Source organism: Phocoena sinus, chromosome 14 (genome assembly GCF_008692025.1).
Source record: "Phocoena sinus isolate mPhoSin1 chromosome 14, mPhoSin1.pri, whole genome shotgun sequence".
Taxonomy (NCBI): domain Eukaryota; kingdom Metazoa; phylum Chordata; class Mammalia; order Artiodactyla; family Phocoenidae; genus Phocoena; species Phocoena sinus.
The window spans coordinates 64764628-64783027 of record NC_045776.1 but is presented as its reverse complement, the minus strand read 5'-3'; the positions used below and the strand labels follow the sequence as shown (position 1 = coordinate 64783027).

Here is an 18400-nt window from a genome sequence, read left to right as displayed (position 1 = left end):
CTGTTCCAGACATATTTGAGGAGGCCAGGAGCTGCCTCTGGAAGGCCTGGGATGTGTTCTGCGGACTGGAGCCACTGCCAGGCCCCAGACTCGCCCCAGAAGAGGCAGTCATGCAGAAGATGGAGTGTGGTGACACGGAAGGGACACAGCACAGTGCCACTTCTGAAAGGACAGAGAAGCGCGACATGCTGGAAGGAACAAAGCTCCGAGACATGCCAGAGATATCCCACTGGAGAAAAGTGCCCAACGTCTGCGGGTTCCTCTTGGTATCGCTCACAGTGCTCTGCCACTTCTACTCCTCCTAGGCAGCCTGCGGGGACGTCTGGGGAACGGGCGAACCACCGCCTCTTGCAAATGCCCTCATCGTCGAGGGGAGGAAACATTTCCTACGGGGAGGCCCACGGACGTGGACCAAGGATCACACTGATGAAAACGCGCCCGCAGCGTCAACGCTGCCGGCTGACGGGCGGCGAAGCCCACTGGTGAGGGCAGAGACCGAAGATGAGCACATCTGTCCTCTGTGCGATGAGTCATTCTCCCCAGATGGCTCCACTGCACAAACACTGGCTTTCACTTTAAATTTAATTTTGGCTTTTTATCTCTAGATATATTTGAGGGTTTTGCTTGTGTTTACTGTCACCATTTCCTTCCTATACCCACCTCTGTTTGCTGTGTTCTCTCCTCCTTTGTAAAGGTATGGCTGCTGGCAAAGATGCTCCTCCTCGCGCCAAGGGTCCCACCCACAAGGGGCTGTGCCTACTGCCAATGACCACACAGGCCAGCTGGCGCCAAGGCTGCCGCGGATGGAAACGTTGGCTCCTGCCTGGACCCGTGGTGGGGCTGAGGCGGTCTCTGCCTGAGGACCAGGCCTCCCTGTGGCTCAGCTCTGGCTGCTCCCCTAAAGGGCAAGTGGAAAGGAAACTTCCCTCCTTGTTGAGCTCCTCCCAGTTCCTCCCAGTCTGCCTGCTACTGGGAGTTGGGCCCAGGGGCTGGATCCCCTTTAGCTGTCAAGTATAGACCAGTCCTGGGCTGTGTCTCTGGGAGAGGCTCCCTAAGCCACCCCTTCCTCTTCCTTCTTCTTAGACCAAAATAAATGATTTGGGTCTTTAGAAAAAGTTTCAGATGCCTTGAAGTGATTTGGGGGAGGCCCACCCAACATTGCAAAAGTCACACTCTGAAGGTGCAGTCGGGACCAGGCCCCCATCCCTCGTTTAGTCTTTCAGCTGACATTTTTGAGTGCCTGCTATGTGCCAGCACTGCTGGGAAGCAGTCATGGACAGAGCTCATGGTCCAGGGAAGTAGACAATGAAACACGAGCGGTGATGGCCAGCACCTCATGTGGCCCGCTATTTCCCTGCCCAGGTTATCATCACGTTCAAGCCATGGAGCCACCTTATGTGGAAGGACCAGAATCAACCACATTTCACAGAGGAGGAGACTGAGCTCAGCCAGGGGACCGAGTAAATGGGCCCTCTGTGCATGTGCACGTGGCAGGAGCGCCCACAAGGAGGAGGCCTCCCATGACTGAAGTGGGAGGTCAGCTAGCTGGATAACAGAGGGACAACATGTGGGAAGACAGGGTGAGGCAAGGGTGTGAGGAGGCCAGAGTGCAGAACTGTGGGAGGTGGGGAGGCGGGGAGGGCAGCGTGGGCAGGGGCTGGACCTGCAGGCCTCAGGCGCTTTGGGATCCTGAGTCTCTGGGAACTTCAGCCAGGAAGGGATGGGATCAGATTTGCTGGCCGCTGCTGGAAGATGAAAGGGCGGCAGGAACACCCGCCAGGAGGCTATTAGAGGAATCCAGGCAAGTTAGCAGCAAAAAAGAAAAGACAAGGGAACAGCATCAAGAGAAGCCAGCAATTAGAAGTAACAGGACTCAAGTACTAGACTTCTGGAGGGAGGGCCCAGGGGTGACTCTCTGGCTTGAACATGTGGGCAGGGGGTGTACCAATTCCAAAGACAGGCCACACTGGAAGAGAGCAGGTGCAGGAGAAAAGTGGAGCACCGTTTGGGACATGTGGAGTTTGAGTTGCATGAAGATACTTATTGCCGTCTTGACAATGTTAAGTCCTCTGCTTCACGAACATGGGATGTCCTTCCATTTATTTAGGTCTTCTAATTTCTTTCAACAGTGTTTTGTTCTCAGCACTCAAGTTTTGCACTTCTTTTGTTAAATTGATTCCTGGGCATTTTATTCTTTTTGATGCTACTGTAAATGAGGTGGGTTTTTTTCTAATTGAGTTATAGTTGATGTACAATATTATGTAAGTTACAGGTGTACAACATAGTGATTCACAATTTTTAAAGGTCATACTCCATTTATAGTTATTTTAAAATATTGGTTATATTTCCTGTTGTACAATATATCCTCGTAGCTTATTTATTTTATACATAAGAGTTTCTACCTCTTAGTCCCTTTTCTTAATTGCATTTTCAGATTGTTCATTGCTTATGTACAGAAAATCCTGCAACTTTGCTGAGCTCGTTTATTAGTTCTAATATTTTTTAAGTGTCTTCCTTGGGATTTTTCATATATAAAATCATGTACTGTGCAAGTAGAAATAGTGTACTTCTTTCTTTCCAACCTGGATGCCTTTTATTTCATTATCTTGCCTAAACTGCCCTGGCTAGAACCTCCAGTACAATGTCAAGTAGAAGTAGTGAGTGCAGACATCCTTGTCTTATTCCTGATCTTAGAGGGAAAGCATCCAGTCTCCTCATCGTTGAGTATGATGTTAGCGGTGAGTTTTTGCAGATGTTATCATGTTGAGGAAATGCCGCTCTTTCTTATTTTGCTGAGAGTTTTTGATTTTGTTTTAGTTTGGGTTTTTTTTATGAATGGGTGTTGGATTTTGTCAGGTGCTTTTTTTGCATCTATTAAGATGATCATGTGGTTTCTGTTCTTTCCTTACACGTTACATTGATTCATTTTCACGTGTTAAGCCAACCTTGCATTCCTGGGATAACTTACAGTCGGTCATGGTGTATAATGATTTTCTCATGTGGCTGGATTTGGTTTGCTAATATTTGGTTGAGTTCTTGTGTCTATATTCATAGAGGTCAATAGTTTTCTTTCTTTATGAGGTCTTTGTCTGGTTTGGGTATCAGGGTAATACTGTCTTCATGGAATGAATTGGGAATTGTCCCCTCTTCTATTTTTTTAAATTAGTTTTTGAAGGACTGGTGTTAATTTTTGCCTGGAGACATTTAAGGGTAAGTATTAAGTTGGATGGAAGGTCCAAACACAGCAGAGAGGCTGGCGCTAGAGACTCAGACTGAGGGGAGAGAAGACAGTGGACCAGCCTAGCTAAGAAGTGAACCTGGTAGAGGAAGCCCAAGTCAGGCAGATGAGATTGTGCAGGAGAGCAAACAGAGATGTCAGGCTAAGAAAGAGGGTTCTTTCTGCAGAGGAGACTAAGAGGGCACAACCAGGGCCCTGGGAGGAGCACCAAGACAGACGCCACAGGAAGGGAGCACTGGCACCTGGGTTACTGCTCGGGCCAAGCACAAAGAGCACAGGAACTTGGCAGCAAGAAGTCCAGAGCCCTTCAAGGAGGTGGTAAGGGTGGAGCCAGCGTGTTATGGTTGAGGAAGGATGAGGAAGTGGAGACCCTCAAGCCCCTGTTTTCCTGAAGGAGGAAAGGTTTCCTCTTACAGGGCCTTTTTTGAGAATGAGATTTAACCTGAAACCCCACCTGGGCCTGGCAGCAGGTCCCTCCCAGTACAAGAGGGGCTGCTTGGGCTAATCCTGGAATCCCAGGATGCAAGCGTCTCTGTGTTTCTGCCAGGAAAGTGAAGGCCCCAGGCACTGGAAGGACTACAAGAAGGCACTCAGCTGGGGATTCTAGCTCTGCAGGTAGCATCTATTCTGGGAGGTTCTGCCCCTCAGGAAGTGTGGCTGCTGGTTGGTGATGTAACAAGGGAAACCTGGTGTGAGGCAGGGAGGCTCGGAAAGCTCACGGGGGAGATTAAGGCTTCGGCTCAGCCCAAACGAGGCCAGCCCTGAAGCTGAGCCGCTCCTACAGCTTCTCCAAGAGAGGTCAGAACCCTGCCAGACCACCTGACAGGTTGGGTCGGGGAGATCAGGGAGTCCCCATGCCTCCTCCCCCTGCAACCTGGCTTCTCCACCCCCTCCAACCCCCTGCAGCCCACCCCCAGGGCTCTCCAGCCTCTTAGCCAGTTTCACGGCGGGAGAAGCAAGGCAGGTGGAGGCACAGGTGGGAGCTCTCTGGAGGGAGGCCTGGCAGACAACAGGGGGAGGGCTGCCGGGGGAGGTCGGCCTCAGGCCAGCCCGAGCTTACGAAGGTGACTTGGCTTTGGAGAACACAGCTGTTTGGGGGGAAGACCTTAAGGAGCTGCCCTGTTCTGAGCTCTCATCCCTGGGGTGGGGGTGGCGGCCTCTTACAACTCACCCTCCTCCAGCAAGAGCCCACTTGGGGTTGCACCTGTGACCTTCCTTCCCACGTGGGGAGGGGCAGACCTGGTGAGCAGGGCCACTCCCAGCCACACCCCATGGGCCTATTCACTGAGCGTCCGGCTCAGGCAGTGCTGTCTGGACCAGCTGTTCCTTCCCCCACACAGCTCCCTGCCCCCACCTTGTCCCTAGATGCTTGGCCCTGCTCTGTGCTTTCCCAGGGGACTCGACCACAGCAGACAGCAGGGATGCCTCGCACCCGGCCCCGGACCCGGGGTTCAGCCTGTGACCCTGTCTTTCTGGTCCAGGCATTTCCCCTTTGGCAGGAGAGAGAAGAGCCGTGACCTGCCCCAGAAACATCAGGTGCCATTTAGACCAAGATAAAGAGATTCAGCGCATTTATTCAGTCATGGGGTCAGCAGGTGGGGCCGGTAAGAGGCTCAGGGTTTCCACTCAATGACTTTGACGGCGATCTGGGCTGCCCGCCGCACAGCCGCGCTGGTGTCCTCCTCGAGGGCCCGGAAGGTGGGCACGTGGGACTGCAGGATCTTGCGGCCCTCGGGGGCCTCGGCCAGCATGGTGAGGACCTTGATGGCATTGAGGCGCGCCTTGCTCAAGGATGAGTGCAGTAGCTCCAGCAGCGGACGGATGGCCTCTGTGTCCAGGGCCGCGTACTTCCCTGCAGGGCACCAATGCCAGGTGTTCCTGGGGTTCCCTGCCCACCTCCCTCACCCCCCAGCCCTCCCAACGCAGGCTCCACACCCTGCCTGCCCCCAGCCTGGGCCCCACAAGCTCCCCAGCCGGCATCTCCCCAACCACCAGGTACCTGTCCCGCAACCCAGTCCTCTCAAGGCAGCATGAGGGGTATTTTGAAAATTAAAATCCAATCGAATGAGAAGGGGAGACGCCCCTCCTTAATCCTTACTTGCTGCCCACCCCCTCACCCGCTGAAATGCCACGCTGCCGCCCCCTGCCCCCTGCCCCCAACCCTCCTACACCGAGCACTCTGCTCTTTGCTGCCAGACCGTCCAGCCCCTTTTGCCCTGCTAGCTCCCCTCTCAGAGGATGCTCTGCCCCCATACTGTGCCCACCGTCTCCCCCAGGTTACTCTTCACTCTGCCGCCCCTGCCAACCTCAGACAGCAGAGGCTGAGACGTCTGGGTCCCCATCACCCAGCACAGAGCCTGGCCTGTGGCAGGGGCTCAGGGCTCCTCGGCTAGAGTGCTAGCTCAGGGAAGTGACCACATCTCCCCCAAATTCCCATGTTGTCCGGGCCCCATGAGAGCCCCCCAGCCCTCCAAGCATTCCTACAGGAAGCCCAGGTAAGACACTGACTGCACTGAGGACGCCCGCGAGATCCACGCTCATGGGGAGCCCCACACTGGGGGTCGGCACCCTGACTGCACGATCAGTCAGAAGGGGGCTGTGGACTCTGGGAAGGCCCCAACCTCTCCCCCTGATGCATCTCAGATTTCACCATCAGGACGAACCGGGGAGTGGCAAGGAGTCCCAGCTCTGGGGGGATCTGCAGACTGCTGATTGAGAATCAGAGGCCCAGGTAGTTAGTTCTCCGTGGATCAGCAAGGAAGCTCAGGGCGTGGGGCTGGCACAGGCAAGGGAAGGTCAGAGGTCCTGCGGGGACCCTAGCCTCCAGGTGGGGAAGCCAGCCCAGGCCCTTCCTACCGCCCAGGTCAGGTGACTGAGCATGGAAGCCTGGCTGCTGGGAGTCCGCATGGGGGAGGTAGCCTTACGCTCCTATGCGCCCCCTCCACACTGAGAAAAGTAACATTGATCAAGAAACACGGCAGAAGCAAGGGCTCCAGTTTCTGCTTAGACCTCAGCATAATGGACTCATGGGTGGCAAACGAATCAATCCCAGAATTTCGGCTCACAAGAGGCCTGGGTCAGATGCAAGAATTCCAAAACCAGGGAACAGAGGGAATAACAGGGAGGGGCCCCAGGTGGTGGGCCCTCTGTGGCCTGGAAGGAGAGGGCGGAGCCTGGGACCAGGGAGGGGCAGTACTCAGCTTGCTAGGGGGCTGCGGTGACCCCACACCCCAAAGGCGCCGACGCCCAGCCAGCAGGCAGCCTCACCTTTGGTGGTCACTGTGACGTACATGAGGGCCCCAGCTGCACTGGCCTGCACCTCCTCTTCCTTGTCCTTCAGCAGGTGCACCAGGATGGGGATGACGTCATGCTGCCACACCTGGTTCTTGCCCTCCAGGGGAATGCTGGGCCAGAGAGGGGGCAGCTGGGTGGCTGCACTTGGAGGAAGAGGGGGACAGGACCACCCCAGGGGGACACCAGGGGAAAGGACTTGTGTTGAGACCATCCCTGGTGGCCACGCCAGGGTGCAGAGGAGCACTGGTGTGAGGTGTGGGTCCCACCCCGACACTCAGATGACCTGGGAGCACGGCCTGGGGCCACAGAAGGCCAGACCCAGGAGCCAGCGGTGGTGAAATGAAGGGAGGTGGCCGCAGCTAAAGCAGCTCTGAGGCTCTGTGATCCTCAGGCTCCAGGCCGGGATTTAGACTGTGATCACAGTGACACTGGGTCACTAGTGACTAGACGCCCGCGGCTCCACGTCCTGACCTGTGAAGGGAGCCACCACCTTCCTCGGAGCAAGTCCAAGTGTGCAGATGGCACCTCCTGTGCTTGCCTTCCTCATGGGAGGGGGACAGCCCTCTCGTTTTTGCCGGGAGTGGGGGCTTCCTGGGACACAGGACTGTCAGGGCTAAACCCAGGCCTGGGCAGGCAGGTGCCCCAGTGGCGGGCTCCTCTTCCCCCAGGGCACAAGCAGGTGAGGGGAAGCAGGGGCCTGGGGCGCCACTCCTGCGCCCCCGCTCCGTCCCTTGTCCCTGCCCAGGCCTCACCTGATTGCGGTTAGTGCTTGGGCTGCTTTGCTCCGGATGTTGCTGTTGGCGCTCAGGAGCTTCTCCTTCAGGAAGGGCACCGCCCCGCTGGCCAGTGCCTCGGTGGCGTCCTCCATCAGGCAGGCGGCCAGCGTGTCCAGGAGGAGCTCCTGGATCCGTTCCTCCTCCCTCTGCAGCTTCCACACCAGCGAGGGGATCAGGCTGCTGTTGACAATGCCCTTGGCCCCTGCAGGACAGGAACGGGCGCTGAGGGTGGGCCAGTGGGCCACCCCCCACCTGTCACCTGTGCTGGGAGCCGGAGGGCTGGCGAGGGGGTGGTATTTGACAAGATAAATTGCAAATCCCCCCTCCCGCTGCCAGGCAGGGGGCCCAAGCAGCCAGCATGTGGCCGTGGGTGACAAGCTGGGGTGAGAACCACGAGGACCCCAAAGGTCCAGCTTTTGGTCGCCTGTTACTGGGGGCACCAGCCTGAAACAGCGGCCTGAGAAGCAGCAGCCACCTCTGCAGGGCCCAGGCACACGGGGAGCCTCCCTCCCCCGCCAGCCATGGTGCAGCAGAGAGAAGGATGGGGTACCCGTCAATCCCCTCCTTCCCATCTGCAACATCTCTGTGATGCTGGAGCCGCAGATCAGCCTGGCCAGCCGTGGGGACAGGAAGAAAGCTTGCAGTGGGGTCTGAGGTAGAAGATTTAGAGTGAACAGGCCAGCATCTTATGTAAAAAGATCTGTGCCCCCAACCACAGCTGGTGGGCAATCCACAGAGTCTGGACAAGGGGTCTAAAGGCGCCTGGTGGCGCTCAGGGAGGGGGCTCCACATGGCACAGGTGGGAGAAAATGCAGCGAGCCACCCCCCTTCCACTGTCAACGGTTCTGCCTCACTCCTTCCAGCCTCTACTCCCACCTGGGGAGTCAGTACATGGCTGGCTGCCTAGAGGAGACCCCAGAGATGGCCCAGGCGGCAGCCCAAGGGTGCTCACAAGTGCCCAGAACTGCTGGCAGAGCGGCCGCTACAGAAAGAGAGTGGGCACCGGGGAGGGTGGCCCTTCCCTGCCGTTCTAGGTGCCACTACCGCCCAACAGCCCACCCTCTCCCCAGCCTCCCCAGCAGCCCAGGCTGCCCACCGTGAAGCCGTCCACAGCCCCCACGGAGGTGCCACCAGTGGACACCTCTGTCTTCTGCCTCCCCAGCTCAACTGTCTAATTTACTCTAGAGAGACAAGTAAACAGGTTCATTAGCCTAAAGGTCTCTGAGTGCCAATTAGCACCAGGGATTTCCTCTTTGAAGACACCACCCAGCCTTCCACCCTCACTCCCCGAGGACATCAAATGGCAGGTGCCTGGGGTTAGAGGGTGGAGAGGCAGGGCAGCATGTCCAGAGGCTCCAGTGCCCCTGGCCAGCTTCTCACTGGGGTGTCGGGTGGAGCCACTAGCTCTGTCCATTTGTTCCCAGCATGCTCACAACACAGGAAAAGCAGTTTCCTGCTGCTTCAAGAGTACTGGGCTTTTTAAGATTTAATATGCACAGATTTAAAAAAAAAAAAAAAAGGCTAGGTTGGACTCCTAAATGCATCCAGCTATGTGACCTTAGACAAGTTACTTACCCTCTCTGAACCTGGTTTCCTCATTATTAATACAAGCCCACCTGGTAGGGGGTTGTGCATATCAGTGGAGTAGGGGGTGGGAAAGTGCTCTGTGTAAGGGACTGTCACCATGTGCCCAGACACCCAGGCCTGGCACAGCGAGAGTCTCCCAAATGCCACCAACATTGAGTTCCAGCTGCAGGCAAGCCTGTGGTTGGGGGTGAGGGCTGAGGAGCAGGATACAGAGATAAAAGCTGCACAGTCCCTGCCCTGCAGGAACACCTGTCAGTGGTCCCAAAGCCACCCCTCCTGGGGGCCTGAGGCCTCTCTCCCCTTCAGCCCTGCCCTCCGTCCGGGCCACCACCAGACAACACATCTGGGCCTCCTGCTCTGGCTCCAGTTCTGGCTCAGGCACCGGCCCCCAGGCTACCTGCCTGCCCCAGCCACAGTCTCGCTCGGCCACGACCTGGACGGCCACTGTCCAGCTCACAGGGCAGAGGTGACAATTTGACCTTCCAAGAAGGACTGTGCTGACCGATGGAGGGATAATGTTCCTGACAGAGGGCCACCTGAGCAAAGGCAGGGGGTGAGGGATTTGTGCATTGTCGATCAGGGCTCGATGGTGGCCTCACTTGCACCCGGGTCTGGGCTTCCCGGGAAAGCCCAGGGAAAGGTGCTGCTGTGGGAGCAACAGGATGGGCACAGGCTTGGGGGGAGGGCAGAGGAAGGGAGTCAAGGCCGGAAGCTGGAGGTGATCACCTCCACTGCTCCCCCGATTGGTGAGGAAACCAAAGCCCAGAGGGACAACTCTAGTGCCCAAGGTCACACAGCAGATGGGGAGAGGCCAGGCCTTCAGCCGCCCGGGTTTTTCTTTCCCAGGCATTCGTCCTGGGCCTCTGCTCCTAGAAATGCTGAGCACCGGGACCCAGTTCATTTTGAGACAGAGGGAGATTAAAAATAAAACGCGTGCCGGGTGTGCCTCTCTGCTCGTTCACTTTGCTTCTTTTCAGCTAAAAGGAGAGCCGCAGGCCTGGCTATTTATAATTAACCCAGATCTGCAAAGCCTTGTTCTAGTTGGGGTGGGGTGGTGCACAGACCCCCAAAAGGAAACAAATCAGAGAAACCCACCAGGCCCCCAACAGCCTAAGACCCGGCTGGCAGGGTTGGGGTGAGCAGGACAGGTGGGGCATGGAGAAGAGCCGGCCAGGAGGGGGCACCCTCGGGCAGTGGGGAGACCCGTGGGAGAGTCTCCGGGACCGGTCATTACTGCCTGGGCTGACAAACGTAGATGAGGAATTCCAGGTCCTAGGGGCTCTGGATGTGCAGCAAGGGAGGCCTGGGGGAGCCGGGCCTTGTGGGGCAGAGGGGCAACGGTAGGAGGCTCGAGTGTGCTCGGGGAGGGCCCAGACTGGCATGGCTACTGGGCCAGGATGGGCTGGTTGATGGACCACAAAGCTCAGCCGGGATTGAGGGTCACTATGCCCCTGGAGTGGAATCGCTGGGGTTGAGGTTTGGCCACTTCCTGGGGGCCACCTCAAAGGGCCCCTTGTCGGCCAGCTCTCCCTACTGGTTGGTGAGGTGCTGGGTGGGCTCAATCACCAGAGGCCCCTTCCCCTTTCTTCCTTGGAGCTGAGCTGTGGTCTCCCGGTCCTGTTCTCCTGGCAAGTGAGGACTCAGCCCCGGGAGCACACATCCGCGCCTGGCGCCCGGGCCCCACCGTGCCTTATCTCAACCCGCCCGCCCAGCTTTAGCCTCGTGTGTCCCCCACTGACCCCACCCACCCCTGTGCCTGCCTTTGCTCGTGGGGAACCCTCGCTGTCCTCAGCTTACTCGGCCCCTCAATAGCACGTGACATGCTGACCATGTTTTCCTCCCGAGATACTCCCCCCGTGGCCCTGGGACCTCAGCTCCCCGCTTCCACCTCTCCAGCTGCTCCTCCATGTACTTAGCAAGCACCCCCCCTCCCTCCAGCATCCCGCACAACGTGGTCCTCGGCCCCCACCATCCCCCCTTTCCCCTCCACCAGGGGCAGCTCCTCTCAGGCTGCAGACACCACACGGCCATCCACTGACGCCAGGTTGCCCGGCCAGCCCCCGGCCTAGGCTGAACTCAGCCTCATGGACTGACTTCTCCGCTTTCTTATTTTCTCTGGGCTGTCTAGCTGACATTTTTACTTGATTCTGCATTTAGATCGACGCACCCTGTGGGACCAGGCCTACCGTAAATAAACATGAAACAAAAACTTTCCATCCTCCTTCTCGAATTTAAAAAGCTGAACTTCAAACTCTCCAGTGGTTCTTAGACCGACGCCCCAATCCTACACAAGGGCCACCAGCCCGCTGCAACTGTTCCCTGCCTCACCCCAGCCTGGCCTTGTGGCATCCTCACGGCTCTGGCCGCACTGGTCCTCTGGGTTCGTCCAGGCCTCACGCTCCTTCACGCGCAGCGTCTTCCCCACCGTGGAACGTGCTTCCTCCCGCCCCAGGTCATGGGCCACCTCCATCCTGCTCCCCCTGCCACAGAGCCCTGATGGGTCTCCCTCTCCAGGCTTCGCACAACCATCACAGGGGTACTATCGTGCAGAGGTTCTAGCAGGCAGGCTTGGGTCTGTCTAAATGCTAGGACTGTGCCGAGCACAGAGGAGGTCGTCAGTAAATGCTTGCTGGTTGAAGGCTTACAATCCCTGCTTGACCCTGGGGGAGCTCTCACTTCCAGGGTCAGGGGAGGGGGCAGCAGCCAGCCCCGTTGGGCCCCTCCGTGGGCTAGCCCCTCATCTCACACCCGGACTGCTGTGCGGGGTCTTCTCATGCTTGCAGCTAGGTTTGCCCCTGCAAACAGCTCACTTCTGACCCCTGGTCCCCCAGTTGCCCTCACCATCTCTGAACATGTGTCAACATGTATCTCCTGTCGGAATCACCCTCTAGGGACCATCTATTGTTATATTTGTCTCCTTTTGATAGAAGAGGGAACTGAGGCTCATCCAGGTGAAATAACTCACCCAAGGGTATACTCTCATCTAGTTGAAACAACTCACCCCCAGGGCAGGGCCTGTGCCTGTTTCCTTCCTGCTACCACGGCCATTGGCCTCTGAATGGACCTCTGGGCAGAGGCCCAGCCTGACCCAGCCTGGCGGTGTGGAGGACACGCACACAAAGCAGCCCCCGATAGTCGGCCACTTTCCACTGGTCCTCAGGGGCCACCCCGAGCCAGCATGTGCCAGGCCTAGTCTAGGTCCGCCTCAAGATGCCCATCACCAACATCTGTCCTGTCTCTGACCATTTAGGCAACACCTTCACAGGTGGGCAACCTTGCTGGGGGATGTAGTGCAATGGTCTCCATTTCACAGCAGAGGAAACACTCTCAGAGAGGTTAGCAGATGACATTGAGATCCACAGTGTCCAGCTGGCAGAGGTGGTCCCTGCCTTCTGACCACAGGCCTGGCCCTATCTCCCTCTGCCAACGGTCCGTCCCAGTGCTTCTGCCCACCAGTGGGGTGATCCTAGTAATAGGACCATGGAGGTGTAGGGTGATAGGGAAGTGTTAGCGGGGAGCATCTGCATTTACCTGGATGCTCTGGGGTGCCCAGAGCATCAGCTTACAGTGATGGAAAGGACAGAGTGGCACTAATGTCTTGGTTCTGGCCTGAGTCTTTAACGCACAGGAGTGAGGGGCTCCTGGTTCTGAGGCCCACAGATTGGCTCCCCCTGAAATTGAAAGCAGAAGTTGGCAGGCGCCCTTTGGTGCATTTTGCTGAGTACCAATGCCTTCTGTGAGCTTCCCAAAGGCGCCCATGGGACCCTGGCCTCAACCGAGCTGGCTCCCTCCCGCCTCTCTGGTCTGGGGGACCGCCCCTGGGCCCCGCTCCTGTCCTCCCTTCTAAGGCAACCTTCCGGGGCCAGGATTGCCAGGGACCCTGAAGAGTCCTTACCCGCTGCAGGCACAGCAGCAAAGATGACTAATGCCCCCTCCCATCGCTGCAAAACGCCACCGGCGTAAACCTTTAGGATTTGTACAGCCCTTTCACACGTCCTAGCCTACTGTCGCGACAACTCAGGGAAGCAGGTGCCACTAGCCCCACTTTGCAAACAGGCTCATTAGAGGTCAGTCCGTTGTCCAAGGTCGCGGAGCTCAGAAAGGGCAGACAGGGTTCGAATTTGGGCCGGGAAGACGGGCGGGGCCGGGGCCATTCACTGCTCTCCGGCTCGGCGTCCCGCGGGGTGGGCGCCCGGCCTCGGCTCAGCGGGATCGCAGAGACCCCGTGGCCGACGGCGGTGGCAGCTGCTGCCGGACCGCGGCTCGCGCGGAGCCGCGGCCCCGCCCCTTCCCGTCGTCATTGGTCCGCGAGCGCGTCCGTCAGCCTCTCGCACCCAATGGGCGGCGGGCCGGCGCTCTTGGCGGGGCTGTGGCGCCCTGAGCGTGGACTCTGGCGGACGCGCGGCTCCCCGCCCGCGGTTGGCCCGGCAACGCGCTGCGCTCGCGGCTCCGCCCCCTGCCGGCGGCGCGGCGCGGGGCGGGCGGACCCGCGGGCGGCGGCGCGGGCGGCGCGGGAGAGCGGGCGGAGGGAGCCAGGCCGGCGGAGCGTGTGCGCCGCCCGCGGCCTGGTCACGTCCCCGCGCGGGCGCCGCCGCCCGCGTCGTGCGGAACGAGGGCGACCCGGCCCGCGCTCGCCGCCCCGCCCGCGCCGCCGGAGCAGCTCGGCCACGCACCGCGCCGCGGCCCGGAGGTGAGTGAGCGCGCGGCGGACCTGGGGACGGGGGGCGCGGCCGGGAGCCCACCCGCCCGCACCGAACCCCGCCCGGGCCTTTGTGCCGGGGCCCGCACGGGTGGGGGGCGCCGGGCGCGACGGCCGGGATGCGGGCCAGGTGGGGGCGGCGCGGCGGGTGTGCCCGCGCGATGGGCAGGGGCGCCGCGGGCAGGCAGGTGTTGGGAGGGGCGCCCGGGCCCAGGAGGGCTGACAGGGGCCCAGGGCAGCTGCTGGTGCAGAGCCGGGCCGGCGACCTTTGGGAGAGGCGCCCGGCGGGGTCTCCCGGGGGACGGCGGGAGCGCCGGCGCGTGGCCTGGGCTGAAACGGAGGCGAGGGCCCCGGAGGCCTGGGCCCCGGGGACGCACGGCTCGCCGTTTTCGGTCACCGCTCTTGCAGCGAGCAGGTTCCTCGGAGGCATTTAGAGCGAGAGGCGAGTATCGACCCGCTGCGATTGTGATAGGTTCCCGGCTCGATATTTTTTCCCTTAAAAGGCGGTGGGGGCTTGGGGTTGGGGGGGGAGGGCCTCGGGCCGGGGCTCAGCGTCCTGCCGGGGACCCGAGGGGCTCTGGCTTCAGGGCGGCGCTGAGTCTCTCTGGGCGTTGGTGGCAGGATTCTGCTGAGGTCGAGAATTGGGGTTCTCTGTGACCAGAGAAGAGGATGGGAAGGCGGCGCCCAGGCCAGGGAGTCCGTGTCTGGGGATGGAGGGACCCGCCTGGGGGGAAATTTGCTGGTCTGGGGAGGCAGCTGTCCCCTGACCGCCCCTTTCTGCCCAAGTGATCTCCCTGCCCTGGGGATCGAGTCCTTCTGCCTTCTGCTCAGTCTGGAGAAGGCTCCTTGGCCAAATTCAATTAAGCAAATGTTTACTGAGCAGTTGCTCCCCCCGGGGCCTGGTGCTGGGGTGGGAGTGAACTGGCCCTGCCCTCCTGGGACTGACTCACTGCCCCCAGGGGGAGAAGCATCTCTGCTCAGAGAACCCAGCCCTGAAGGTGGGTGTTGGGGCCCCAAGTGGGGCCGGGGTCAGACGGGCCTGTGGGCAAAGTGACATTTGAACTGGAGCTTGAAGGACACGGTCACAGTTGGGGTGGGCATTGCGGGCAGAGGGGAGAACGGGGAAGGAGGCCCAGAGAGGGCGCTCAGGCAGTCCAGTCTGGCAGGAGCACAGGAGGTCAGGCGGGAAACGGTGGGTGGAGGCTGCCCAGGGCTGGGGCCGCTGGGGGAAATGGATGACCCTGGCGCCTGCTTCAGTGGTGGCCGCAGTCTCCTCACCTGTGCAAAGAGCAGCTCCGTGACCCAGAACCGAGTGGGCCTGGAGAAGAGCTGGGAAGACCCCGAGGGCTGCTCGCAGCCTAGGACCGCCCTTCCAGGCAGGGCCAGGGTCCTGGGTAACCAACCCCTGGCCTCCTTCCTGGCCAGCATGGAGGATGATGTTGAGCTGGTGGCTCTGTCCCTTTGGGGCGTGGACGTTCGTGAGCAGTAACCGTGGAGACGTGGGAGTCTCCGTGCAGCGGCTGATGGCGAGGGAGGGCCTAGCCATGCCCGGATGCAGTGGTGCACCTTCAGCATTCCCCGTGCTTCAGGGTCGATGGACAAGACGCTGGCATTTGGCTTAAAGCTCTTGTGTGTTGTACCAGACGCTGATTTTCTGAGATGGGAGGTGAATAAAACAGTCCCTCCCCCTCGGAAGGCTGGTGTTACCTTCTGCTGTAGATCTGCTCGCTTGCCCGCTGCCGCTGCCGGGGAGGTTTTTCCCACTGAAGGGGCTGTTTGTCACTCATCTGTGTAGCGTGCCCCCTCCCTGACCCACCCCCAGCCACACACTGGCTTCTGGCCGAGGCCCAGCTTGCTGCAAGGAGAGCAGGGCCCCTGCCTGCCCTCGTGAGGGTGCGTGCTCAGCACGATGAAGCTGCCTTGCTCCGTGCTGTCGCCCGGCCCCTTTCTGGGGCCTGCCATAAGACTCCAGATTTGGGACACGGGGAATGAATTCCCCGTTCTGTCCCCAGCTCCTCAGCTCTTCTGTTTCCTGGAGTCCCAGGAGGAGAAGCACCCTGACTGGCTCTCAGGAGCTTCTAGGGCAATTCCAGGAACTTCTGGGTAGGCAGGAGAACTTGACAAGGCTGCCCAGGGCCCCTGCAGGGAGGCCGGTGGATGCAGGGGCGAACGGCAGGGAAGGCTGGCCTCAGACTCAGGGTGTGGCCCCAGTGGCCTCAGCCCAGCCGCGTGGCTGTCTCGTGTGCACATGCGATGACCAAGTGCCACACTTTCCCCGCCGGTCGTGAGGACAAGGCAGCCCTAACTGCCCCATGCTGGCCCTCTGAAGACCCAAAATTCTGTGCAGCTGTAGGGTATTCTCCCTACTGCCGACCACGGCTGGGCTCGCAGGAACCCTGGAGGAGGTAGATTAGCACACTGCACCCTCAGGAAGGAAACCCGGGCTAACTGAGCCCCAGGGGCAGTCCTGTGGGCTGGCAGGGCAGAGGGCACAGGGCAAACGCTGAGAGTCAGCCCGGGTAGGAGCCCAGAGCGGTGGCCTGACAGCTGTGCAGACTCCGGGGCGGTGGAGGCGGGGAGCCCCAGTGGAGGCGGCGGAAGACCTGGGTCAGGCCTGTCCCTGCTCCCCCCACCCGGCCCCCCGCCCAGCCCCATCCTCTGTGAGCCTCCTCATCCTCACCACAACAGAGCCAAGAGTGCCCTGCCCATCCCCGCACGGTCCTCCCCACATCCACGCTGGCAGGGGAGGCGCCTCCCAGGAGCGAACTGACAGGGACTAACTCACAGGGACCATCTGGATCCCTGGGCTCTCGGGAGAGCCAAGAGAACGGAACCTCACCCGTTTGCTCGGCTCAGCCATTCATTCCTTCGGCTGGTCTTTACCAGCACCTGCAAGGGCTAGGGCCGTTCCCGGCGCAGGGACACGACAGGGGGCAGGGCACACAGCACCCACTCCCGTGGAGCTCCATGAGACCCGGAAGGCTGCCGAACACCCGAGTAGCTGAATGCCAGGCAGGACAAAGGCCGTGAAGAGCCTAAAGCAGAAGGGGGTGGGGGTCCTGTGTGGAGGGGCCGTTGGCGCGGCACCGTGGAGAGGCCATGGGTGAGTTGTGAGACCAACGGAAGAGCACCAGGAGGGAGGACGACAGGTGCAAAGGCCCTGAGGCCAACGCACCTCTGCAGCTGGAGGTCACCCTGCCCCACAAGGTCAGGTGGCTGGAGCCCGGGATGGGGGGGGGGGCGGGGTTGTGGAGCAGGTAAGGTAGGATTATGCTTTTAAAAGACCCATCTGGCAGATGGCATGGGGGCCGCTATAGCATTCAGGGTGAGGGGCTGCTGGCCCAGTGGGGTGGGAGCAGGAGTGGTACTGAGAAGTGGTCGGATGCACGATTTAGCTTAACAAGGACCTGCTGATGGAGAAGAGGAAAGGACCGCTCTGGAAGGACAGAGTTGGCCTTGGCGAGGAGGAAGACTCAGACGCATCGCGAGAGGTGGGGAATTGGGAGTTGGGTTAGACCCAGGTGGACATAGGCATACATGGCAGTCAGAGGGGAGAATCAGGCTGGAACTGGAGACCTGGAGTCCCCCCACCAAGAGTTGGGGGGCAGGGGCCAGCAAGGTCACTCAGGGATCGAGGGCAGGTGGGACCAGAAGGGGCAGAGCCAGGCCTCGGTCCCCACGGCTCAGAGCTGAGCTGAGATTCCAGGGGCCGCACAGGAGGGTGTTCCTGGGAGGGTGGGTCCCCTGCAGTAGGCCTGGGGTGCATGGGGGCTAAGCAACATGGGCAGGACTGGCTACACAATTTGGGGGTCCCTTGTTTAAAATGATTAAGCATTTCAGGACAGTGACAGCAGAGTGTCAGGCTGGGCATGGCGCTCATGTGCACGCCCGGGAAGGCCAGTTGTGGTCGTGGTGGCTGCCAGGACGGTGCCCCGGGCTGGCGTCCACTTTGCCCTTCACCTGCCTCCCATGGGCAGGTGGGCTGTGTCAGGCACTTGGGGCCACGGGGGCTGCACCCTGGCCTCTGTGAGCGGCGCTTCTCCCCCTCTGTCCGTGGAACCCCGGCCTCCATCCCTCAGGCAGGAGACACAGCCAGCTGGTAGAGGACTGGGCAGCCTGTTGGCAGGAGCGGGTGCATGTGGCGGGTGGCCTCACACACAATGGCTTCCTTGAGTTCGTCTCTTTTCCGAAGGAACCTGCTACATCACAGAGTTTTGAGTTATTTGCTTCTAAATTAAGGTATAACTCTCTTTTAGAGATGTCCCCGGAGAATCCATCAGAAAGTGCTAAGGAGTGAGGCTGTTAAAATCCGCGGTGCCGTGCTGGGGGTGGGGTAGGGGGAAGTGGTTGCAGACTCTCGAGACCAGCGCACCCTCCAGCAGCTACTGACCAGCACGCACCCTCCCCAGGCTCCCCCCGCCCCCGCCTCTACTGGCCATGCGGCAGCAGTCAGAGCCCAGCTGCAGAAGGAGCCCCTGCCTCGCCGAGCCCTCTGCCCTGGGAGTGGTGGCGATCAGGTCGTGGCGTTGGGTGGAGGGGAGCGGCCACATGTGTCGTGTCCCCCAGAACCCCCGGGCAGGCGCTTGGGGAGGGCAGCAACGCTCACTTTCTCCTCTCACAGCCAGTTCCGCCAAGAAGGGGCCTATTTTTACTTCGGTTTTCTCCTCTCGGTGGAGGAGGCTCGGACCCGGGGAGGTGGGGTGGCTCCTGCGTGGGCACCAGCCGCCCGGGCCCCGGGTGTGGGTGTCCAGGGACCCTGAGGGCTTCTCAGCAACCCAAGCGGCCCCCACTTCCTGCAGGCAGCCT

At 60.1% G+C, this 18400-nt stretch overlaps 3 protein-coding genes across 3 annotated transcripts in view; 2 read left to right on the top strand and 1 right to left on the bottom strand.

Moving 5' to 3' along the window:
- LOC116765016 (sodium/glucose cotransporter 1-like) overlaps positions 1–305 on the top strand; it is a 62624-nt gene extending 62319 nt beyond the window's left edge. Inside the window, 1 exon segment of the mRNA XM_032654055.1 lies at positions 10–305. Within this exon segment, the coding sequence (XP_032509946.1) occupies positions 10–305 (296 nt within the window).
- A 4487-nt stretch (positions 306–4792) lies between these two features.
- The window catches only part of RSPH14 (radial spoke head 14 homolog), a 60784-nt gene continuing 47176 nt past the window's right edge, over positions 4793–18400 (bottom strand). The window contains exons 4-6 of the mRNA XM_032603489.1: positions 7285–7510; positions 6506–6642; positions 4793–5090 (exon numbers count right to left, since the gene is read on the bottom strand). Of these exons, the coding sequence (XP_032459380.1) occupies positions 4852–5090; positions 6506–6642; positions 7285–7510 (602 nt within the window). The 3' untranslated portion in view covers positions 4793–4851. The remainder of the gene's footprint in view (positions 5091–6505; positions 6643–7284; positions 7511–18400) is intronic.
- The window catches only part of GNAZ (G protein subunit alpha z), a 41111-nt gene continuing 36118 nt past the window's right edge, over positions 13408–18400 (top strand). The window contains exon 1 of the mRNA XM_032603488.1: positions 13408–13585. The gene's annotated coding sequence lies outside the window, so the exon portion shown is untranslated. The remainder of the gene's footprint in view (positions 13586–18400) is intronic.